Here is a 25,201-nt window from a genome sequence, read left to right as displayed (position 1 = left end):
AGAAAGTGTAGATGTAACCAACCGTCTTATTAAATAAGAAACACAGAGCCGATTCAGAGAAGAAAGCCAAGAGGTCAGAACTAAGAGCCTTACCCTTCCTGCTTCAGCTATCCTGCTTCAGCCAAGAGAGCTCTCCGAAAAAGAGGCCTACTTCCTGTGTGTATGTCTTTAAATAGTCTAGATGTTCTGCCTTCTCATTGGTTGTAAACTAAACACGTGACTGCCTTGTCATTGCCTGTATGTACTGCCCTCCAGGTCCTTAAAGGCATGCGCCACCACCGCCATGCACTTGCTATGGCTCTATAACTCTGACCCCCAGGCAACTTTATTTATTAACATACAATTAAAATCACATTTCAGTACAAGTAAAATACCACCACAAGAAAGGATACAGAACCTTTGGTGGCATGTGGGACACAAGCATTCCAAGGTGGAAAATGAGATGCTGAAGGCTTGTGTCTTGAGGAGCAGTTTTAACATTGGTGGGAACAAACGGCCGTGCTGCTGAGGCCTGGGGCTCCGGTCTATCAAATACTAAAACGTTAATGTAAAAGTGACGGCAGATTAAGCACTCACATCCCAGATGGGAGTAAATGTGGGTGTGTAGGGCAGACAGTGCCCTACAACTGACCTATGAAGTATTATTTCAAAGTCTTTGGGAAAATGCAGAGGGATAGTGGTGTGGGGTTAAGATGGAGTTAAAAACAAAGTGACCCCCACAGAGGCCTTCCAGGTGCCTCCCCCTCCATCCCACTTTGATGAGTTCAGACTTTCATCATCAGCTGTCATTTGCCTGAGTAAGGGAACTTACTGTTCAGTCACAGTCCCAACACTCTCCCACAGAGCCATCCTCCGATCAAGATGAGCCCGACTCTGCCTTTGAAGCCACCCAGTACTTCTTTGAAGATATCACCCCAGAATGCACGCACGGTAGGTGACGTTCCTCCCTACGGGCACTGTGTTCATCTCCTGTAGAGCCTGCTGTAATTGAGGAAAGAAGTGTGTAAGTTAGGTTGCCTAACACGGACCTTCACATTTTTGAGGGTAAGCACCATGGGCAGCAGATACCATACCCACTGCATCCTGCTGGCTCAGCAAAACTCTGGCTTGTAATGCCATACAGTTTCCCCCCCCTTCCCTCACAACATTGTGCATTGACACGCCGCTGTCCAGGATTACCACTGGTATTGGTTTAAGAAGACATTCTCAGGCTGGGAGGATGGCTTGGGCTTTAAAGTGCCTGCCGTCAGGCACAAGGACTAGAGTTCAACCCCAAACGCACATTTTGAAACAAGTGAGGTGTGCACAGTATGCACTTGGAATCAGCTCTGAGGAGGCGAAGCTCCCTGGCTAGCTAGCCTGACCTAATGGACAAGCTCCAGGCCAAAACCAAGGTAATAGCATTCCTAAGGAACACACCCAAGTTTATCCTCTGACTTTTTTGAGTGCACACACACCCACACGCATGCACACACACACACACACACACACACATGCACACACACACACATGCATGCACTTAAGGGGGGAGTTTAAAAAAAACTGATAAAGACATTGTCATAATTTGTGTATGCCCTATATAACCGCTGCAAAGCAAAGGACAGCTCAGGGGCTGGACCCAACCTACCACCTGTTTTGAACCCGTGAACTTAGAAAGCTGTTCATGTTTTAAATTTAAAATTTTTAAAAATCAAATGGAACATATTTCTTGCCCTGTAAAAAGTATGCAACATGTGACCTCTAGTACCGGTAGATGGAGTTGAAGGAGCACACCCCATGCTTACTGGTTTAATTTGTGCAGGAGTAACAGTACCAAGCAGTTAAGGCAGAAACTATATGGTCTTCAAAGGCTGAAATACACACCAGACTCTATGCACAGTCACAGATTCAGCCAATTGTTTATTGAAAAATATTCAGACAAAACAGCGCATCTAGATTGAACATATGCAAACCCCCCTTTTTTTCCTCGTTATTTCCTAAACACTGGGGCATTCCAACTGTTCACATAGCATTTGCATCACATTAGTTGCAGTCTAGAGACAGTTTAAAATATGTAGGCGGGTGTAAATAGATTGTACACAAGTGCACAGCATATCTGAGTGCCTGTGGATTTTGGTATCCACAAGGGGGGTCCTGGAACCAACCCTCCGTGGACTTCCAGGGATGACTGTTCACCATCTGGCCCATTTTAGAAGTTTGCAAAACCCTCTTCTGTGTGATTGTTTGGTCTACACAGATGCCATTTGGCATAAATATGCAGTGTGACTCGCTGCATCTATCTCCAAACACATATGTTCCGTATCGTGGCTTTTGCCTTGGGAGTTTAAGCAGCACCTCACCCAGGTCCAGCAGTATAAACATGGCTGCCTCTTGGGGCTGTTTGCTGGTTTGGGCCTCTTAGCTCTTGCTGTATCTGAATAAGTCCAGTGTAGGCCTGCTTCTAAACTTCAGATGGTGCCAAGGAGCTGGCTGCTAACTCTGCATATTGTGACCTGCGTGACTACAAGCAGAATCCTGCCTCTGAGCCTCAGTTTCTCATGGATAATGGAGATGACAGCTGCCAAATTGTGTGTGTTGGAGACCTGATGAGATCACATAGTCTGTAGTTACCATCTCTCACGTGGTCCTTGAGATCACATAGTCTGTAGTTACCATCTCTCACGTGGTCCTGAGATCACATAGTCTGTAGTTACCATCTCTCACGTGGTCCTGAGATCACAGTCTGTAGTTACCATCTCTCACGTGGTCCTGAGATCACATAGTCTGTAGTTACCATCTCTCACGTGGTCCTGAGATCACATAGTCTGGAGTTACCATCTCTCACGTGGTCCTGAGATCACATAGTCTGTAGTTACCATCTCTCACGTGGTCCTGAGATCACATAGTCTGGAGTTACCATCTCTCACGTGGTCCTGAGATCACATAGTCTGGAGTTACCATCTCTCACGTGGTCCTGAGATCACATAGTCTGTAGTTACCATCTCTCACGTGGTCCTGAGATCACATAGTCTGTAGTTACCATCTCTCACGTGGTCCTGAGATCACATAGTCTGGAGTTACCATCTCTCACATGGTCCTGAGATCACATAGTCTGGAGTTACCCATCTCTCACGTGGTCCTTGAGATCACATAGTCTGTAGTTACCATCTCTCACGTGGTCCTTGAGATCACATAGTCTGTAGTTACCATCTCTCACGTGGTCCTTGAGATCACATAGTCTGTAGTTACCATCTCTCACGTGGTCCTGAGCACACTGCTGTTCTTCATGTGGGCAGCCGGTGCATCTGCAACGTGTTGGCCTTACCTTCTTAGGGATGCTCATTTCAGAGAGGATTCTCCTCTTACACAAATGCTTCTGAGACAGTAGCATGCCGCACTGTGGGATGTCCTTACAATGCTTTCTCAGAGTATTTTTCTAATTCCAGCAGTGTGGTTTCTTTGTGATGGATGTTCTAAAATATAGATTAAAATATACAAGATAGGCCGGGTGGTAGTGATGCATGCCTTTAATCCTAGCACTCAGGAGGCGTAAGGCAGGTGCAATTCTGAGTTCAAGGCCAGCTTGGTTTACAGAACTAGTTCTAGGACAGCCAGGGCTACACAGAGAAACCCTGTCTCAAAAACAAAAACAAACAAAATATATACATATATATATGTATATGATAAGCTGAAAATCTTACTCATACAATTACTAATTATTCATATCTTGAAATACTTCTTTTCCATATTTTCCTATACTGTGTGTGATTGTGCACACACACAATATACCCATCTAAAACTGAGGTCACACTACTTAGACAATTTTGGGTTTTGTTTTTGCTGAAATGCTGGGGATGAAAACCAGGGCCTTGCACATGAGCACATAAGCTCCCACTGGGCTATGTTCCCAGACCTTGCTTTTGTTTTTGTTTTTTTCTTTGGTATTATTACATTTCTTTGTGTGTGTGTTTGTGTGTGTCCACGCGCATTCATGTGCACATGTGTGTGTGTGTGTCACAGACCATGTTTGGAGGTCCAAGGACAACTTGCTGGAGTCAATTCTCCCTGTGCCATGTGAGCCCCAGGGATGGAAGTTAGGGCATTAGCTTTGACAGCAGACACGTTCACCTGCTGAGCTCGACTTGCCGGCCCGTTTTCATTGGTTCTTTAGAGGAAGTCTCTGAAAATGTTTGTGTATATGTATGTGCTTAGTTAATTATCGTTTTCCTTAAAGTCCAGTGGGAATGTTGATGTCATTAGGATTTTTTCTGAAAATAGTCTTCCTTTCCTCTGATGCCCACCAAAAGCCCTCTTCTCACCATGAACCCCCCCCACACACACACACCTGTGTTACAGTGTTATAAGAATAAGCCATACCCAAAGTCTTCCTCCTGCCAAAGTGTCTCTGATGCCAAAATCTGAATCTTTGACTTATCACACAGTGTCAGATAAGTACCAGCGACTCTCCCCTAAGCCCTGGAGGCCTCTTGTGTTTCTCCCAACAAATACATGATACGGAGTTGTGGCAAAGATGGCTTTCATATTCAGGCGAGACTCCACCCTTTCCAGTCATCCACACCAATGAGATTTCCTGCAATAGGGCTGACAGGGCTCCAGACAGGGGCGCAGTGCCATTAAGAAGACGCGTGGCCCCTGGGCCAGGGTTGATATAGCCAGGTCACCGTGTCCATTTGCACCAAACTGCAGGATTAGGAACACAAGGAGAAAGCTTCATAGAGCCAAGTTCAAGTTCCCTGGCTGCCAGAAGATCCACATCCCAGACGAGCATGGGTTCACCAAGTTTAATGCAGATGAATTTGAACACGTGGCAGCTGAGAACTGGTCCATTCCTAATAGCTATGGGGTCTAACCAGTCACACTCTCAGTTAGCCAGCTCCATCAGAATCTGGGAGTGTTGTACCTCTTGTCCTTCATGTGTCTGTGTGTCCTGTAATGTCCAATTTTATGAAGAAAATGCAGTTATAACTAGGTCCTTGAAAACCCATATTTTAGAGATGCCGAATTATGGAAGCAGTCTTGCTTCTACTGGCATTCCATGTCCCTGACAGCATACACTCCTCGGTTCTGTTTCAAGTCACAGCAAACTCTTGAGAAGTGCTAGATCACAGACAGGGTGGAATGCTGGGAAACACCGCCATTTTCTTCAACTTCTGCAGACCACATGGCATCATCCTTTTCATTTTTCATTGTACAATAAACCCCAGCTATGAGAAATAAATCCAGGGCCATCCTTCACCTAGAGGTAGGGTTGCCAGATAAAATATGTGGCATCCAATGACGTTCAGATTTCTAAAAAATAATTTGTTTAGTGTAAGTATACATCATGAATACACTTTGACCAACAGATTATCTGACATGGGATACTTGTATTTTATGTATGTATTTATGTTTAAAGATTTATTTTTATTGATTTGTGTGTGTGTGTGTGTATGTGCACGTGTGTCATGTGAGTGTGTGGACCAGAAGAAGCCAGAAGAAGGAGCTGGGGTGACGGGCAGTTTTAAGCCACCTGATGTGGATGCTGAGACAAAACTCTGGGTCCCTGCGAGAGCATCATAGCTCGAACAGCTGGCCTGTCTCCATAACCAGCGTTGAAATTTCTGTTTGCTAAATCAGGCCGCTCTGCCTGTAGAATCTTCATGTTCTACTGCTAAGCCTGTAGTTACTCTGTAACACCCTTCTTTCTTCCGAATGTCCTCTGGTAGTCGTTGGGTTGGACAGCAGAAGCAAGCAGAGTACAGAGGACGGTTTCGTCACAGTGAGTCTGAAGCAGGACAAAGGTACAGACATCTTCCTCTCTATTTGCCTGCTTGCTGCCTGACTTCTTGTTTCTTGACCTACGAACATTCATCTCTTGGCATTTGGATTGTAGGGAAGAGGGCAAATTCCCAAGAAAACCGTAATTATCTGAAACTATGGACTGCAGAAAATAAGTCTAAATCAAAAAATGCAAAGGATTTGCCCAAGTTGAATCAGGTAAGAGACTCTATAATGTAGAATGAGTACCCCAAAGACGGTGGGGGCTTGGGGGTACTTAACTATTATCTGCTTGGGTTTGGGGATTTTTGCTTTTGTTGTTGTTGTTGTTGTTAAGACAAGATGTCATGTGGTGCAGGCTGGCCTCCAACTCACTGTGTGGCTGAGGATGACCTTGAATTTCCAATCCTCCTGCCTCCACCTCCCAAGTGCTAAGATTACAGGCCTGTGCCCACCACATCCAGTTTATGTAGTGCTGGGAGTTGAACCCAGGACTTCATACATGCCTGGCAAGTACTCTACCAGCTGAGCTACATCTCCAGTCCTGTTTGGATTTATTTCTTTTGCGTCAAAATTATGCTTGGCTGTGAGAAAATGTTCTCCTAGAAGAAAATTTGAACATGAAGTACTAAGTTTTGAGAGCCATACATCCCACCCTTATCAGTAGAATTACCTTCAGATATTCCAGTTCATAGTGTTCCATGTCACTGTGTTCAGCAGTAGAAATGTCTAACACATTTTCCCTAAGAGTGAAAATGTAATTGGAGGAGGGGTATAGTGGTTAAGATCATGAAATGGTGAGTTAACTGCTAAGGAACAGACAGGGCGCAGATCAGAAGTGAAGTCCTCACTTCCATACAGGGAAGTGAGGAGCTGTGTCATGGTAAAGGCCATTATAGCTGACCTAAAACTTCAGAGATCTAAGATGAGATGAGTCTGCTGCCTCCTTAAGATTCTTCAGCAAAGAGAAAAAGATAATAAAGAAAAGATAAAGAAAACAGGATATAGTGCAAAGCATAGTAGTAGTCTGTAGTCCCAGCCCTGAGGAGCAGACCTGGTGGTCCATGCCTATAGTCCTGGTACTGAGGAGCAGACCTGGTGGTTCATGCCTATAGTCCTGGTACTGAGGAGCAGACCTGGTGGTCCATGCCGGTAGTCCCGGCACTGAGGAGGCAGAGGAAAGAGGATAATGAGTTTGGAACCAGCCTGGGCTGCATAGTGAAGCTCTGTCTCAAAACAACCAAGTGGCAGCAGAAGAAGGAATTGAGCAAAGTGTAGCTCAGTCATTGTGTGTGAAGGGTGTGTTTTCATGTGTACAGGTGCACACATATGGGTGCATGTGTGGATACACATATGCAGGCCAGAGAACAGCCTCAGCTACCATCCCTCAGGAGCAACCCACCTTGTGTTTTGAGACAGAGTCCCTTATTGGCCCGTAGCTCACCAAGGAGGCAAAGCTGGCTAGTGAGCCCCAAGGACCCATCTGTCTCGCCCAGTTCTGGGATAACAAATGCACGTCACCACACCTCCCCTCCCTCTTATAATATGGGTTCTTAGGAGGCTTCAGGAAAGTACTTTAGTTAGCTACTGAGCCATCCCCCAGCCTCTGCTGTAGTCACTCTTGGTGGTGAGTCTATGAAGGCTTTTATCATTTTACTCTTGCTAGTTTTGTGGATGTTTCAAATTTTCTAATTAAAAAAGACATAGACTGATAAAGACATCATAACAGTAGGTCCATCCCTCCTCCAAGAGCATTTTCCTGGGATCTTTAAGGGTGTGGTTTAATAGTTGCTCAGTCCTTGCTCTTAGCTCCTCACCTTTCCCATTCATTCTCCAGGGGCAGTTTATCGAGCTCTGTAAGACCATGTACAACATGTTCAGCGAAGACCCCAACGAGCAGGAGCTGTACCATGCCACAGCTGCGGTGACCAGCCTCCTGTTGGAGATTGGAGAGGTGGGCAAGTTCTTCATTACTCAGCCTGCCAAGGAGGATGGTGTTACCGGGCCACCCTGCAGCCAGGCCATCCCAGGCATGCTCTTCCCCAAGAAGGGGCCCAGCCAGCCCTACACCATGGAATCCGCAGAACCACTCCCAGCCAGCCTGGCAGTTGACAGTGAGGAGCACTCACTGGGAGGGCAGATGGAGGATATTAAACTGGAGGACTCCTCACCCAGGGACAATGGGGCCTGCTCCTCCATGCTAATCTCCGATGATGATACCAAGGATGACAGCTCCATGTCGTCCTACTCGGTGCTGAGTGCCGGCTCCCACGAGGAGGACAAATTGCACTGTGAGGACATTGGGGAGGACACGGTCCTGGTGCGTAGTAGCCAGGGTACAGCCACCCTGCCCCGGAGCAGCAGCCTGGACCGGGACTGGGCCATTACCTTTGAGCAGTTCCTAGCCTCACTCCTGACAGAGCCTGCTCTGGTGAAGTACTTTGACAAGCCAGTGTGCATGATGGCCAGGGTCACCAGTGCGAAGAACATCCGGATGCTAGGCAAGCCCCTCACCTCAGCCAGTGACTATGAAATCTCTGCCCTGTCTGGCTGACATGAGACGGGGGGCAAAGGAGTTTTTTATGTTCTTCTGTGTCGGGGGGGTTTCTTTTCTTTTAAATTAAATATTTATTAGTACCTGGCTTGAAGCCTGGTGTTTTCATAATGTAATACAATGAAAACTGGTGAGAAATAGATAGACACCCCAAAGTAAGGCACTAGCAGTCTGCCTGTGGGGTGTGGCGACCAGAATCTACTTTATTCAGTGACCCCCTCAAAAAAAAAAACCAAACTGTCAGTGATATGTGTATTATAACTTAGTGCTCTTGCTGTCCAGCTGTCTCCATGGTGTAAAAACAGTGCTGTGTGATGCTAATAAGACAGCCGTGCTCTGGGCATTCAGGCTCAAATAAAATTCAATCTGGGAGGAAAATGGAGTAAACACAAGGAAAGGGCGTTGTCAGCTGGGGGAAATCTTGAACTACTTTAGTAAGTCTTAAAAATATTTTTTAAGATTTGAAATATATTTCATAAAAACCCTCTATCCAAAAATCATATTCTACGCTGGTCCCCCTTCAAAGGGGACACATCTGGGTTCCAAGCAGTTATGAAAATGTAAGCGGTTTTTACATGATGCTAGAATGATCTATTTGACCAGTTCGGACATCGACAACTTGCTCTGATTATTTATATCAGCTGGCCAGAAAAAAAACCACCCACCTGAGAATGTGAAAGCAACGAGGACACAGGATCAGCTTCTTGTTTCCAGTTTGGTTTGGAAGGACTGGAAGTCTTGATGCTTCTCATCCTGGGTTTCTAGATTCTTGTTACTCATTGAAAATACAGCAAAAAATGTAATAAAGAAATAAACCAATGATCTTTACCATTTCCACACTTTCTGTAGAGTCAAGAGACTATATCATGTATCACACATGACCAACTCCCCATTAAGTCGGTGTAGATGTAATGTATGCAGCAAAGAGACTCTGCAAGGTAACGTAACTAGATGTTTAAAACAGAACTTGTCACTTTATATAACAGAAGAGAATGTTCTGTCTCCTGAAGGGATGTGGAAATCCAGGCTGGCACACCTGCACTTTGAATTCCTGCTTCTGTTGAGTTACCGTAATGCCTTTGTTCCCTACAGACACTGGGACCCTCCCCTCCTGGCCTCATAGTCATGTTCACATGTCCTTTGCTTATTCTGACATTCTTTTCCACACGCTCCCTTCTTTTATTACACACCATGTCCTTCATTTAGCTGTTGCAGCTGTGATTTTTTTATTTTGTTTACAGAATGATTTTAAATTGTCAAATGAAGTAGTATGAACCTCAACTAGGATAAATGTGAACAAATAAAATACTTCAGATGCAGCATTGTGTCTTTGTGCTTGAGTTGCTGCCTGAGACCCTGTGTTGTTTCTTTGACAGTTTTGTACAGAAACTATCAGTAGACAACTATTTGGACTAAGTCCGTAAAATTTTATGGGCGAATATTTTGAGGAAAGAAAATGCGTAGAGCTGGGAAGATGGTTCAGTGGTTAAATGCTTGGTGTGCTTGGGTATGGACCTGTGCTTGGATCCCAGGACGTATCTAAAGCATGCTGTAGTGTACGCTGTAGTGGTGGGCATCTGTAATCCTAGTGCCCTGTGGTGAGATGGGACATGAAGATGGGAGAGTCACCAGACACGCACGGGTCATCCAGGCACGAGCAGAAACAACTAAAGAGATCCTATCTCTGGCCTCCATATGCAAGTTGTGGTAAATGTAGGCTCATCCACAGGAACACCACACCCCAAACAGCTACATACAGACATAATATGCAGAGAGAGAGAGAGAGAGAGAGAGAGAGAGAGAGAGAGAGAGAGAGAGAGATTTAAAAAGAATACAATAAAGAAATACAATGCAAGATTCTAAGAATATTTGAAACAAAGAAAGGTAATTGTTACCAGTTATCTAATTTAAAATGCTTGGGGCTAGAGAGATGGCTCAGCAGTTAAGAGCGTTTGATGCACTTCCAGAGGACCGGAATTCTGTTCCCAGCACAATGTCAGGCAGCTTGGAACAGCCTGCAAGACACTTAAGGAATACTGAGAGTGGGAGAAATAATCTTCCCCAGGGAAGAGCACATGAATCGGTTATGCAATACTTTCTTAGTTAAGGTTTCTGTTGCTGTGAAGAGACACCATGACCATGGCAACTGTTATAAAGGAAAACATTTAATTTGGGCTGGTTTACGGTTCAGAGGTTTAGTCCATCATCATCATGGCAGGAAGCATGGTGACATGCAGGCAGACATGGTGCTGAGAAGGAGCCAAGAGTTCTATATCTGGATCCTCAGGCAGCAGGAAGAGACTGACGCTAGGCCTGGCTTGAGCTTCTAAAACCTCAAAGCCCACCCCCAGTGGCACACTTCCTCCAACAGGGCCACACCTCCAATAATGCCACTCCCTATGAGTCTATGGGGGCCATTTCATTCAGACCACTACAAATACCAAATGGTCAACTCTAAAAACATACACATACTAGTAACATACAGACTGAACAAGTTGTACTTGGGTATGTATGTTTGTGTGTGTCTGTATATGTAAAAACAATTAATGGAGCCGGGCGGTGGTGGTGCACGCCTTTAATCCCAGCACTCGGGAGGCAGAGGCAGGCAGATCTCTGTGTGTTTGAGGCCAGCCTGGACTACCAAGTGAGTCCCAGGAAAGGCGCAAAGCTACACAGAGAAACCTTGTCTCGAAAAACCAAAAAAAAAAAAAAAAAAAATTAATGGGGGGGGAGGCCCTGAATTTAGGGGGGAAATGAAGAGTTTTATATGGGAGCATTTGGAGTAAGAAAAGGAAAGGGGGAAAAGATGTGATTATAATGTCTAAGAGAAGTAATTTTTTAAATGGCCTGTAACTCTAGCTACAGGGGGATCTGATTCATCTGGCCTCTGCAGACACCTGCACTCATGCCATACACACAATTAAAAACAATACAAAATTACAAATACTTGTTTCACATGTCAGAACAGAAAGACCCGTGTCTGGTCCTTATTCCGTCATCACGGTGCTGTTTAATAGGCATCATTTTGAGTCAGTGTTTGACTTAGGTTCTTGTCCCATTATCCCAAGTGTTCCCACCTTTAAAGATCGTTTAAGAGAGAATCCAGATCAGACCCCCACATGTCCATCACAGCAGAGGGACTCGGGAAGGGACGTTTCAAAAAGAAATGCAGTGTACATTCCAAGTGCGTTACAGAGGCTCTCCAGCTGAATGAGCAGGGTGACGAGGGCACGGTGGCTGGACACCAAGGGCCTCCTCTCTGCTGACCGAACCCTTCTGTGGTTCTGGCTTGGTGTTTCCAAGCACATCCAAGTGCTTTTCCTCCTAGCAGCTGTGTGCTTCCTGATGGCGGTTAGTAGTGAGTCTTCTAAAAGCTGCCGCCGCCGCCGCCGCCGCCGCCGCCGCCGCCGCCGCAGGAGCCCCTTTCCTGGAGTTGTTTCCATCTTAGTCTGTGGAGGAGTCAGCTGATTATCAGCACGTTCACTGCGTCAGAACAACCTGAGAAACCCCTTTCCCTGCTGGCCTCTCCAGATGTGCTCATCTCAGACAGCTGTTGCGGGGGTCTCTGTGACTTTCATGGGGAGCAAGAAGGCAGGCAGTCCAGGGCTCAACACGACTCAACAACTGGAGTTGGTTCGAGCTTCAGAAGTCCGACCCCAAGTAGTTTATCTTAGGCATATTTAAGCACAGCACAATTTGATGAAAGGTACCTGGCAGTGATGAACTCAGTCCCATGTGCACAACAAAGCGTACCTAAATCTGCCTGAGGAACAAAGAAAGCTAAATGCAGATCAGACATGACTGCATTGAAACTCTTGGAAAGTCCGTAAAGATGGGTTCTGTAGACTGAGGAAAACAGGCTTCCAATAAAGGTCTGGAGAGGATCCGATGCCACACAGAGAGCACAAAGGTCACTAGTCTGGGTCACTTCAGCCGTCTGGGTGGATAACAGGTATTGCATTCTTTCTCTCGAAGGAAGAACCCTGTGTGCCTAACATACCTGGTTCCCCTAGTGTTCATCCATGAGCACAAAGACCTGTGCCTCCTACAAGCTGTGTTCCTCCACAGTGTAAGTCCCTCTTTCAATGATGGCGTCATGTGACCTGCTCAGTCTCCCCTCTCTGGACTTGCCCTCCTGAGCTCACCCCCTTTGATGTTTACAACTCCATCTGTCTATCACTGACTTCCAATGTCGCTCAGCCCAGACCTCCCTCCTAAACTGCCTCCTTTCTCAGATGTGCAAAAGAGACATTGGTGTTCCAGTAGCTGTTAACAGCTGTGACGTCACAAAAGAGACAAAGTCTCTGCTCTGCGTGAATTTTATCCTGTATACCCCATAGCTATCACTGTTTTCCCTCCGTGGCATACTTCTCCCAGTTACTTCTTAGCTGAATTAATAACATCAATATCCATTTAGTATCTGAAGCCAGGCGTCGTTCTTAGTACCTCTTGGTTGCTTGTGGTCCACTGTGGTGGTTTTGTCAGCTCGGCACACTCCAGAATCACCCGGGAAGACAGTCTCAGTGAGGAACTGTCTAGGTCACCCTGGGGGGTTGTCTCGATTATCTTAATTAACGTGGCAAGACCCTGCCCACTGTGGGTGACACCATCCCCTGGGTTGGGTTCTGGAGTGTAGAATGGAGAACCTGAACGGGCGCGTAAGCAAGCACGAGTGTGCTCGTGTCTCTCTGCTCTTGTCTGTGGATGTTGTGTGACTAGTCATGTCACACGCCTGTCTTGACTGCCCCACAAAGCTGAAACAAACGCTTGTCCCCTAAGTTGATTTTTGTCAGGATATTTTATGACAGCATCAGAAATGAAGCCCGCCGACAGTTACTGAGCCCCATCACCATTTCTTCTCATCTTCCCCAAAACCACAGTTCCTCTAGTATCAACTCCACAACTGAATCCAGCCTGGTAGCTACTGGTTGATCCAAGCAGATATCAGTACACTCATAAATATGTAGCATCTCCCCTTTATTCCCATTTGTGCATATTTACAAGTCACCCTTCCAATCTTATTCTGTTTTTATTAGATATGTATATGTGCATGTGTGTGCATACATTCATATGTGTGTATGTGTGCACACATGCCATCTCCATGAAAGTTGAGGAAAAACTTTCAGGAGTGAACTCTCTCCCCTCAGGCTGCAAGGCATGTGCAGCAGTGTCTTTATCCAGTGAGCTGTCTGCCAATGGACTTCAAAGTAGTTTTTATTTTTTTAGTCAGCATATAAAGTAACAGGTTTTCTTATGTCATTTTCATGAATAGTTTGCATTGATTTTCCCCACCCTGCAGCTCTCCTCTCTTCCGTGTGCCCCAGTCCCTCCCTGTCCCCGGCTCGCACCCTTCCACCCCAGCACGTCCCTTCCATTTTTACATCCCGTGTGTTGTACTGTGTACCTCACCCTCCGCTCTTACAGTCCCTAGCTGGTTTCCAGGCTCTGTTCATAATTATTGTCACATAAATACACATACATATAACTAGAAGCTAAGCTCCAAACGTGACGTTTCTGAGTTTGGACCACCTAATCTAATCTTTTTCAGTCCCACCCATTTTCCTGAAAATTACATGATTTCATTTTTCATTACACCTGAATAAAATTCTGTTGTGTATACATAACAAATTCTTTATTATCCGTTTTCCTGTTGATGAGCATCTCCACCAACTCTGTTTCCTTGCACAAAGTTAGTGGCCCCAGCCTTGGGTTGCACAACCGGAAAAGTCCCCTTTTTTTATTTTAAAAATAAAATGTCTCCATGAGTTGCAGATCCAGCAGGTTCTCACCATGGCGCCTCTTCTTGGTAGCTTTACACAATTTTGAGCCTCAACTTTTATGCTCCAATGTGTGACACACACCCCCCCCCCCCACACACACACACACCTTCAAAAGGGAACTCAGCTTTGGACTATGCAGTGTGCAACCAAGAATGACTGTGAACCTTTGATACCCCTGCCTCCACCACCCCACCCCCCCACCCCCAGTGTCTCATATGTGTGCCAGGCAAGCTCTCAGTCAACTGAGCTACATCCCCTTTGTGTTTCCACAGGGAAGACCCGACCAGAGGCCTCCAGTTCTGTCCTTTGTATTGCATTCCCCGTCTATCATAGCATCTATTCTACTCTCTCCCAGCAGGGGGTAGTGTTGAGTTAAAGGTGGTTCCATGGGACTGGATTTGAAACCCACATTTACTACATTCTAGCTGAAGTTTTACTTCTCTGGTCAAAATTGACAGAAGAGTGTCCCGCCCCTTCATGCTGCAGACAGCTGGGGAGAAGTAGAGACAGAGCTGTGCATTAAGAGTGATGGAAATATTACCAGGAGGATGGTTCCAGGCTGGACTCTGCAGGTACCACAGGCAGTTTTTCTTCCTCTTTCTTTCTTCCTCTTCTTCTCCTCCTCCTCCTTCTTCCTCCTCCTCCTCTTCTTTTCTTCTCTTCTTATTCTTTTTTTCTTCTTTCTCTTCTTCTCCTTCTCCTTCTTCTTCCTCCTCCCCTTCCTCCTTCTTACAATTCAGGAAGCCAAGAATAAAAGAGTCGTTGGAAGACAGAGAATGTCTCTAACAACACAGACTGCCTGCTGCCAAGTGTTTCCGGATTTGGTTTCGGCTGTGTAATTTCCTCTTAGGTTCATGAGTCTCATGGCAACCCTCCTCCCAGGACCCTGCCAAAGCCACATCTCTGCCAGAACAAGCCATGTTAGTCACAGAGCCCTCCTCTGCAGCTAGCACATCTGGCCCACTCCCATCAGTGTGCTGGCCAGGACTCAGACGACTCCCCGGGGCTCCTGACAACCACTGGCTCACTGAGAACCACAGTGGTAGGCTCTGGCAGAGTTTCCTCTACACATTCTGCAATGATGTGCAGAAGCGTATCCTGGGAAGGCCACCCTTTGACCTTTGAAGGATCTTGCACCTCCCTAAGAGCACTGAGAGCTGAGGACCCACTTACTTTCTCTGCAAAGGAGGTAACAGCTGCCCTTTCAAAAACTAAGTGGGCAGACAGGTGTGAGGACCTAAGTTTGGATCCCCAGTTCCCACACTTAAAAAACAAAACAAAAATGGAGTGCAAGCCTGTAATCCCAGTGCTGGGGGTGGGAGAGAAACAGACAGATCCCTGAGGCCCATCGGCCAGCCAGTCTAGCCTACTTGGCCAGTTACAGGCCAAAGAGTGACCCTGTCTAAAAAAAAAAATGGGTGAATGACTTCTGAAAAAAGACACCAAGGTTGTCCTTTGTCCCCCACACCCTAGCACACATGTACAAGTGTACCCACCGACATCTGTGCACCAGCACATAAATGAACATGCACAAGTTCACACACATGTGTGTGTATACAGAAACATTCAAGGACTAAATGAAACTGAAGCAAATGCCCAGTGGATTCTAACTAAATGAATGAAAGGCATAGAATGAGTCAAGGGCAGGACTCTGAACATAATACAGCCTGAATCTTCTCAAAGACGGGATGGAGGGTGGCCTTCCACTAAGAATGCTCATAGATGTAGATGTAACTGTCTTATTAAATAAGAAACACAGAGCCAAATGCTGAGTTAAAAGCCCAAGAGGTCAGAGCAGTAGCTAAGAGCTGAGACTAAAACCCTTTCTTACCTTTCACTGTCGCTGTCGTCCTGCCCCTCCAAATGAGACCTACTTCCTGTGTATCTGTCTTTTTATTGACTTTCTGTTCTGCCTTCTCATTGGTTGTAAACTCAACCACATGACCTCCTCGTCAATGCCTGTCTGTATAGACCTCCAAGTCTCTATGGTTGGTATTGAGATTAAAGGCGTGTGTCTCCAAGCTGGCTATGTCCTTGAACACACAGAGATCTGCCTGTCGTGTGATCGGTATTAAGGGTGTGTGCTACCACTGCCAGACTTCTGCTATGGCTTGCTATTAACTCTGACCCCCAGGCAACTTTATTTATTAACATACAATATAATCACATTTCAATACAAATAAAATACCACCATATTTCCCCCTTTCTATTTTAATAAAAAGAAAAAAGGAAAAAAGTTATAACTAATACAAGAAAAACTATATACAAAAGTACAATAACTATATATAATATATACAAGCAGTAAATACCTAAAAAATGTCTAGTCCATTTGACAAATTCAGAGAAAATATTCCATTATCTATCCTATTTTGGTAAGTCCAAAATGTACCTGATTCACTTTCTAACCTAACTTATATTACTAACAGAACTATCTTATACCATCTTAAAAATTTATACACTTACACCTCTTTAGTGAGTTTCTTTTCTGAAATTCTTAACAAGGAAAACTATAACTATAACTATCTGATGTTCAACTATAACTAACTAATCTTCAACTCCCTCAGAGACCCAAGAAGGAAATAATATTACCTAACAAAAATAAAAACAGGAAGTGCACACAAGCAGCTTCCAAAAAAATGTGAGTTGACAGAAGCAACCAGCTGCCTGGACAGTCACCTGAGGTTTCTCCGCAGTGCTGGGGCATCATCTTCAGCCTATAGGCTTAGCGTATCTGACAGACTCATTTGTGAAGTAGGATGTACACAAGGTCAACAATTCAACCTCACATTGGGTGAGAGCAGTCCATGTACCAGAAACACCTGAATTCCACTAGTGTCATGTCATGATTCAGGATTTTAAATTCTGGAAATTGTTGATTTTTTTTTAATTTTTTGAATTCAGCTGTCCATTCTACTTGGTTTGTGTGTGTGTGGCTTCATCTTGGCATCCCATTCTTCTCTGCATCCCTTTCTTCTCAGCTTGTTGGTGGCTTCAACTCTTTTATTAAATGCCAGTCTACCATTGAGAAGTTAGATTCCATCAGCTCAGTTATTCTTTCAAGAATAACTGTTTCAGCTGCTGTTCCCCTGCACATCAGAAGCCATCAGTCCATTGCCTGTTCAGCTGCCTTTGAAGAAAAGGTCACTGTACCTTTTCCAGATTGCAAAGGCCACTTCAGGGATGGTGCCATATTGTCCTGGCCAGAGAAGATACCTTTTGTTAAAGCCACAACCACACTTGTCTTGGCAAGACTCGGTAGTCTTTTGTTTTATGTCCTGTCTGTCCATTTTGTCCTGTTGTCAGCAGTTGATTCAAGGATGCTTTGTTGTCCAGTGGCTAACTTTTGCCACAATGAAAGTTAACTCCATATGCTATTTTTTCAATGCCCATATTTTCTCTGAAGTAGATTGGTACTGCCAGGAGCCGACATGTCTCATAGTCATTAAAAAAAGAAAAATTTTCTAAGTTATTAAAACACTTTAAATGCCATATTCTGTAGAACTCTGGAAGCTTTGAAGATGACCTGTCTATCTAAAATATATCTGCTTGATCTTGAAAACATACCTAATATGACTACAAGTTTGATTGTAATGTCTAACTACTAACTGTCATTTCTTTATATCCTAATAGTTGGTAATAATAACATTCAAGGATTAGCAAATTGCACTACATTGTTAAATGAATGATATAAGTACAATATCTTGAACAAGATTAGAAATATATGTGTAGCATTTTCTAACAATATCAATCTCAATATATATAATTTGTATACAATATACAAAAATCCAATCCAATGTAAAGTATTTAAAACTAGTAATTGTCTTTTAAAAGTAGATTCAATAATCTATCTTTTTATCTATATCGTATCTATATCTTCTCTTTATTTTTCCGAGTAGATTCAATAATCTACCTTCTATTCTATCATTTCTATCTTTTTTTTAAACAAGAACCTTAAATCTAATCTCCTTTGCTTAGCCCTTTTCCTAACCCTTAACAACTTATAACCAACCCTCCTAAACAATGACAATTATCCCAGACCCAAACCCATTAAAAGACCAAAAAACCACCCGCCCACACCACCTCTTCGGGAATGGAGGTGTCGTATTCTTAAAATTGCTTCCTGCTGGATATAGGTGAAGGTATCTTTATTCTGAAAAGAAAAATTTTGGGTTAATTGTCAAATTCTAGAAAAAGTAGCTATATCCTTTGTTGTCCAGTCTGTGCATAATGCCAAAGTTCAGGGTTTATCTCAAGTCCTTATTCAAGTAGTCTTTGAAACTGGATCATCTCAGCTAACCATCTCAAAACTGCTCTGAGCAGTTTGTAGTCCAAAGCTGATCTGTAGATGATGTTTGTCAGCTTAGTGATATTATTATTGTCCTCGTGGAATTATTGATGTTGTGGGGCCCAATCTTATTCCTGGAGACTTCAGTTGATGTTAGGCCTGGACATGATTTCCTGCAGAAAACTGATAAGAGACTCAAACACAACGACATGTATAGGCAGCTAATTGAAGCCTTTTTTTTTCTAGAATTAGTTAGTATTCTATATGACCATTATTATCTTAACAAAGTTTAATATATATATATATATATATATATATATATATATTAACCTTGTAATTTTTGATATAAAATTTATACTTTAAGAAAAGTTTATAGAATCAAAGAATTGAGATTAGTAGTAATAGAATAGTCCCTTAATTAATTTGGTTTTTCTTCTGTCCCATGTCAGAAGATGGCTCTTTCTTCTGGCATGATACAGGGAGTTTGCATTTTCCTTTTAACAACATGCTTGAGTTTAAAGAAGGAGAGAGCCATTCTCCAACTCCAAAGTCAGCTTCAAATTTTAATTGAACTGGGCTACAAGAAGACCAATAATGTTAAATATCTTTAGAGAAGAGCAGAAACAAACATTTAGGAAGACTTATGAAATTTTATAGATGATATACCAATAGACCATTTTACTCTTTTTCTTGGGACAGATGATTTGTCCTTTTTCTTCAGTTGTCTCATTTGTCCAGTGTTCTTCAGATTCCTTAGCCTTCATTCTCCTAAAAGACAAAAACAAAAACCTTTCCCCAAGACTAATTTTGGGGAGATTCCCTTTCGGTAAGTTATTATCTGATTAAATGAAAAGGCATGTGTTACTGGTATAAGTTAGTTTAAATTGGATGGTCATGCTGGTTGATGAACTACTACCTACTCTAATTAAGAGGTCTCTCTTGTTCAAATTGAACTTTTATGAATTTTGATAGCATCCACAGCTTATCTTCTCCTGTAGAAACAAAAGCAAAACCTCGTCCCAAACGTAACTCATATCCTGGTTTCCATTCTGAGGTCAGCACATCCTTAAAGTATATAGGCTGATTTAATTCTGTAGTTTTTTCTATTATCCAATGTCTCTCTTCAGCTGTTGTTCCTTTCTCATTGGCATTAAGAAAATTCAAAGTTAATAGAGCATTATGCAGCCTATTTCTGGGAGTTTTTGTTACCCCTTTCTGTTTATTTAGCACATCCTTTAGAGTTCTATTTGATCTTTCTATAACTGCTTGGCCTGTAGGATTATGTGGTATACCTGTAATATGCTTTATATTGTAATAAGCAAAAAACTGTTTCATTTTAACAGAGACATATGATAGAGCACTGTCAGTTTTGATTTGTGCAGGTATACCCATGATGGCCATAATTTCTAGCAAATGAATGATGACAGAATCAGCTTTTTCAGAACTCAAAGCAGTTGCCCATTGAAATCCTGAATAAGTATCAATGGTATGGTGTACATATTTCAATTTTCCAAATTCTGCAAAGTGAAACACATCCATCTGCCAGATTTTATTCCTCTGAGTACCCTTTGGGTTACATCCTGCTGGTAATGGCGTCTGATTGTAAAAGGAACAAGTAGGACATCTCCTTACAATTTCCTTGGCTTGTTGCCAGGTTATGGAAAAATCCTTTTTTAAACCTTTATTATTAACATGATGTTTTTTACGAAATTCTAAGGCCACCAGCACATTTCCTATCAATAATTTACCAATCTTAACATTACCTTGTGCTAGAGGGCCTGGCAGACCTGTATGGGATCGGATGTGAGTTATATATAAAGGATGACTCCTTTTCCTGATTGTATCTTGTAATTGAATAAATAGTGAAGTTAATTCTGACTCATCAGGGATAAATTCTGCAGTCTCAATATATAAGACCACTCTTTCAGCATACTGAGAGTCAGTAACTATGTTGAGAGGTTCTGAAAAATCCATTAATACCAACAGAATAGCAAACAATTCCAATTTTTGAACTGAATTATAAGGATTTTGAAACACTTTACTTAAATTTTCTGATTTGTAACCTGCCTTTCTTTGTTTGTTTGCATCTGTATAAAATGTATGAACTTCAGATATGGGTTTTTCCCATACAATTCGAGGCAAAATCCAATCAGCTCTCTTTGTAAGATCAATTCTACTGCTTTTGGGATATTTGCTGTTAATTTCTCCCAAAAAACTACTGCAAGCTCTTTGCCAAGGTTCACTTTCTGTCCATAATTTTTCAGTGTCCACCTTAGTTAAAGGTACAACAATTTCTGCTGGGTCTATTCCTGCTAATTGATGAAGTCTCAATTTTCCTTTTAAAATCAAGTCAGAGATGTTTTCCACATAAGTTTTTAATTTTTTATTCAGTTTATTTGGTAAAAATATCCATTCCAATGTAATATCTTCCCTCTGCGTTAATATTCCTGTAGGAGAATGTCTAGAGGGTAAAATAACCAAAATGCAATCCAGCTTTGGATCAATACGATTCGCGTGTCCTTCATGTACTTTCTTTTCTACCAAGACCAATTCTTTCTCAGCTTCAGGTGATAATTCTCTTGGACTATTTAAGTCCTTGTCACCTTCTAAGGTTTTGAACAAAATGTTCAGTTCATCATTTTTTACCCCAACAATAGTTCATAGATGAGAAATGTCTCCAAATAATCTTTGAAAGTCATTAAGAGCCTGTAGTCAATCTCTCTTAATTTGCATTTTTGGGGGTCTAATTTTTTGTAGACCTATTTTATATCCTAAATAATTAATAGAATCTCCTCTTTGTATCTTTTCAGGAGCAATTTGTAATCCCCAGCAAGGCAAATTTTTCTTTACTTCTTCAAACATTCTTTCTGAAGTATCTGCATTTGAGTCAGCTAGGAAAATATCATCCATATAATGATAAATTATAGATTTAGGAATTTTTTTTATGTATCACTTCCAATGGCTGTTGTCCAAAATATTGGCACAGAGTTGGGCTATTCAATATTCCCTGTGGGAAGACCCTCCATTGATATCTCTTAACTGGTTGAGAATTATTATAAGTAGGCACTGTGAAAGCAAATCTTTCTTTGTCTTTTTCTTGTAAGGGTATTGAAAAGAAACAGTCTTTTAAATCAATAACTATAAGAGACCATCCTTTTGGTAACAGAGTAGGCAAAGGAATTCCAGATTGTAGAGAGCCCATTGGCTGAATTACTTTGTTAATTGCTCTAAGGTCTGTTACCATTCTCCATTTACCAGATTTCTTTTTAATAACTAATACAGGAGAATTCCAAGGGCTGGTTGATTCTTCAATATGCTGAGCATTTAACTGTTCTTCTACCAGCTCTTCTAAAGTCTGGAGTTTCTCTGTTGTTAAAGGCCATTGATGAACCCATACATAGACAATGCCACCAGCAGACAAAATGTGGTCCCAAAATATAGAAAGAATGTAGATGAGAGGAAACAAGGATGAGCTAGAGCAGAATAGTGATGCTAAATGGCAGAATCTCTGGGAGGGAAGGCTGCCAGTGCCCTCCTACTGTGTGTGTGTGTGTGTGTGTGTGTGTGTGTGTGTGTGTGTGTACACATACGTGGGTGTACGTGCATTTGTGTGCACATGCATACTGCAGATCAACCTTAGGTTTTAGTCCCTAGAAGTCATCAGCCTTGTTTGTTTGTTTGTTTGTTTGTTTGTTTTGAGACAGGGTCTTTCATTGGCCTGGAGCTCACTGAGTAGCTGGGCTGCCCAGCCAATGAAGCCTAAGAGTCACCCTGTCTCTGCCTCTCCCTCACTGGGATTACAAGTACATGCCACCACCATGCCCTCCATCATATGGCTGCTGGGGATGGACACCAGGGCCTTGTGTTTGCACAGCCAGCATTTTACCAACTGGGCTATCTCTCCAGCTTCCCGAATGACACCTTGAATGGTGACATCCCAAGGCACTGAGGGGGCAAGAGGCAGCATCAGCCGAGCCAGGGTGCAGTAGGAAACTTTGCTTACACAGCCATGTGCCCAGTGGTCCTCCTTCCCCGTCTACAGAGAAAGCATACACTCAGAATCGGGAAGAGATTCTATGGCCTTGAAAGCTGGGAGGAAAGGAAAAGGGAGATGCACCAAGGAAGTCATCAGGGTGCAGCTTTTTGAAACTCCTCTGGTGGGCGAAACACCATCTTCCACAGACACTCTGCCCTGGCCTGTTCGACTCCTTTCTGTCTTCCTGCCTTCCTTCTTCACTGGTGGCAGCTGCCATTGAGATGGCTGGAAAGCAAGTCCAAGGTGTGAGCAAGCGCTGGGGTCCCGCAGGCCAGGAGGAAGTTCAGAGAACCCTTCAGTGAAATCAAGCCACGGGCAGGAAATTCACCTGTTTTTCATTCTACCTATTTCTCCAAATGTTCGTTTACATAACAACCCCAAACTCCAGCAGCCAGAAGGCTAGTTTGACTCAGAGCTATTGTCACGTGCAGCCCAGGGGCGCCCTGATTCACTGGGCCTGCGTCATGTGCCCTCTGATTGCCCCTGTGCAAGTTCGTGCTCCCAAGGAAAGAGAAAGGGGTGATCAAGAGAACATCAAGAGAACGGTGGGAGCTTCTATTCAGACTGCACTCTGGTACCCAGGGCCACTCCCTCCCACAGTCCCTTTGGGGATATCCAGTCTTCCTCTCATCTCCCTGAGAGCAGAGCCATGAATAGTGACATACTCACTGTGACAGAAGAGTTCACAGGGGTCACTGATGCAGCATCGCTCACGGAGCCACAGTGTTTAAACTGATGTCTCACGGCCAATCAGAGTTCATGGATACAGAATGATGGCCGAGTTCAGCTAAAAGAGGAGGGCTCAGGCTTCCCCATGTACTGTCCTCACTCCCAAAAACGTTTATGTTAGGTCTGCTTGAGTTAATCTGTCATTAGAGACAGCAACTACTAAAGCTGGGCCTCATGGCGCAAGCCTAGAATCAAGGTCATCCTTAGCTACCTAGCAAGTTCAAGGCCAGTTTGGAATACATTCGGTCCTGTTTCAAAAGCACCAAAAAATAAAAGAAAGCAAGGAAAATGACCAACTTCTTAGTATAAAGTCACTTCATACGGCAACCCTTCACCCAGCACAACGCATCAGGATCTAGTTGGGAAGAGGGGCGTCTGGCTCTAAATGAACCAAGGCTTTGGATCATGACATATGTGATCAGCGGTTCTAACCCTGGGGGTTGTACCTGGAATGGCATCACTATTCAGCTAAAGTCAAGAACCCCAGACACAGGACTCCATCTCCAAAGTCCAGGCTTCCATATTCCACCCAAAAGGCCTCAGAGTCTCGGATTCATGAAGGTGCTACGATGGGTCAGCCAGGCCCGTGACTCGCGCAGAGTACGGGAGCTGGCACGGGTGCTCGGACTGTAGCCTGCTCAGAAGCACCATCTCCCTTTCTAGACTGGGGACAGACTAAAGAGAGCAGGTGAGCGTACTCAAGACTGCAGTCCTGTGCTGGACCTGTTTGTGTTTTCTGGAAGACCAGCTTCGCCTCCCTTCTGTGAAGCCTGGTGTACACACTTCTTCTCTTTTTGCTGTGGTGAAACACCCAACAAGGGCCACTGAAGGAAGGAAGGCGTTCTTTTGGTTCACAGTTCAAGGGTACAGTCCATCATGGCAGAGAAGACAGGGCGCAGCAGTGTGAGGAAGCCGGTCACAGAGAGAGGTGAACACAGACCTCAGCTCACTTTGTTATTCTCAGCCCCAGCTCCCATCCCATGGATTGGCGCCGCCCTTATTGGGGGGGGGCGGGAGGGGCTTCACTGGACAGCGAAACCTTTGTAGAAGTAGCCTCATGACTCACAGAGCTGGGTTTCCATGGTAATTCTTAATCCTGTCGAGGCCACAGTCAAGTTTTACCTGCACACTTCTTGGTCATGTATGTATCTTCTGTCTCAGCCTATTCCTGCCCTCATCCTTGTTGGGGATCTCCAGCTGGAGCTGCCCTCTCCAAACCCCGCCCCTCAGAAAGCCCGCCAAGGGTCAGCCCCTCCCCCAGGGCTGCTCAAGACCACGCCTACAGGGTATTTGGGACCTGATTGCCAGACCTCTCCTACCTTCCCGAGAGTCATCCAGGAGTTGCTTTGCTCTGTTTATTAAACCTGGACTTATTAATTTGGCTTGATTGGCCTATTGCATCGGTGGTGGAGGACACCCATTAACCAGGGACCCAATACTTACAAGTCCTAATGATGGCTTTCTACTGGCGGTCCTCGCCAAAAGTGCTGACAGGCAACTCAGGTTCCCCAGTTCTAGACCACCCTACTTTGACCCAAATAGTTAGAGTGCAAGATCCTATTATCAGGAGGCTGAGCTCTGAAGAGTTGTCACACAATCGTGGTGGCCCCCAAACCGTATGTATTCACAAAGTAATATCTTTATATTTCAAAACGTATCAGGGATTATTCAATCCGAACTCAGTAACTTTATTTTCAGGTAACTTGAGACTCTAAATATTTAAGCTCACTCAGTTTTATATAATAAAACTGAATCTGGGAGTTTATTTGTCCTTTGAACTCTGTTCAGTGCGCAGGATTTCACAGCACTTTCCCACACAGCCCTGACAGGGACACAAGGCAGTCCTTCCTCTCAGGAGATGTGTGTCCTGAGTGCTTTCCCAGCACTTGAGATAGTGAGTGGGAGAGGGAATCCTGTCTGTATTACAGGCTGCCACTTCCCCTAAAAGCATTGGGATTCACTTGAGAGTGGAAATACCAACTTCTCTGTCACTTTTCACTATTTACAGGGGAAAAAAATCCTTTTTCTTCTTACTTGGCAGGAAAAGTAGTCCAGTTTGC

The 25,201-nt window shown here is 43.8% G+C and overlaps 1 protein-coding gene across 1 annotated transcript in view; it reads left to right on the top strand.

Annotated features, from left to right (window-relative positions):
• Nucleotides 1-9,630, top strand: part of Tbc1d9 (TBC1 domain family member 9) — a 106,539-nt gene extending 96,909 nt beyond the window's left edge. The window contains exons 18-21 of the mRNA XM_059263081.1: nucleotides 844-930; nucleotides 5,706-5,780; nucleotides 5,873-5,976; nucleotides 7,595-9,630. Coding sequence (XP_059119064.1) covers nucleotides 844-930; nucleotides 5,706-5,780; nucleotides 5,873-5,976; nucleotides 7,595-8,311 — 983 coding nt within the window. The 3' untranslated portion in view covers nucleotides 8,312-9,630. The remainder of the gene's footprint in view (nucleotides 1-843; nucleotides 931-5,705; nucleotides 5,781-5,872; nucleotides 5,977-7,594) is intronic.
• Nucleotides 9,631-25,201: the final 15,571 nt, after the last annotated feature.

This window comes from Peromyscus eremicus, chromosome 5 (genome assembly GCF_949786415.1).
Source record: "Peromyscus eremicus chromosome 5, PerEre_H2_v1, whole genome shotgun sequence".
NCBI classification, from domain to species: Eukaryota; Metazoa; Chordata; class Mammalia; order Rodentia; family Cricetidae; genus Peromyscus; species Peromyscus eremicus.
This window is presented reverse-complemented; position numbering and strand designations above follow the sequence as displayed.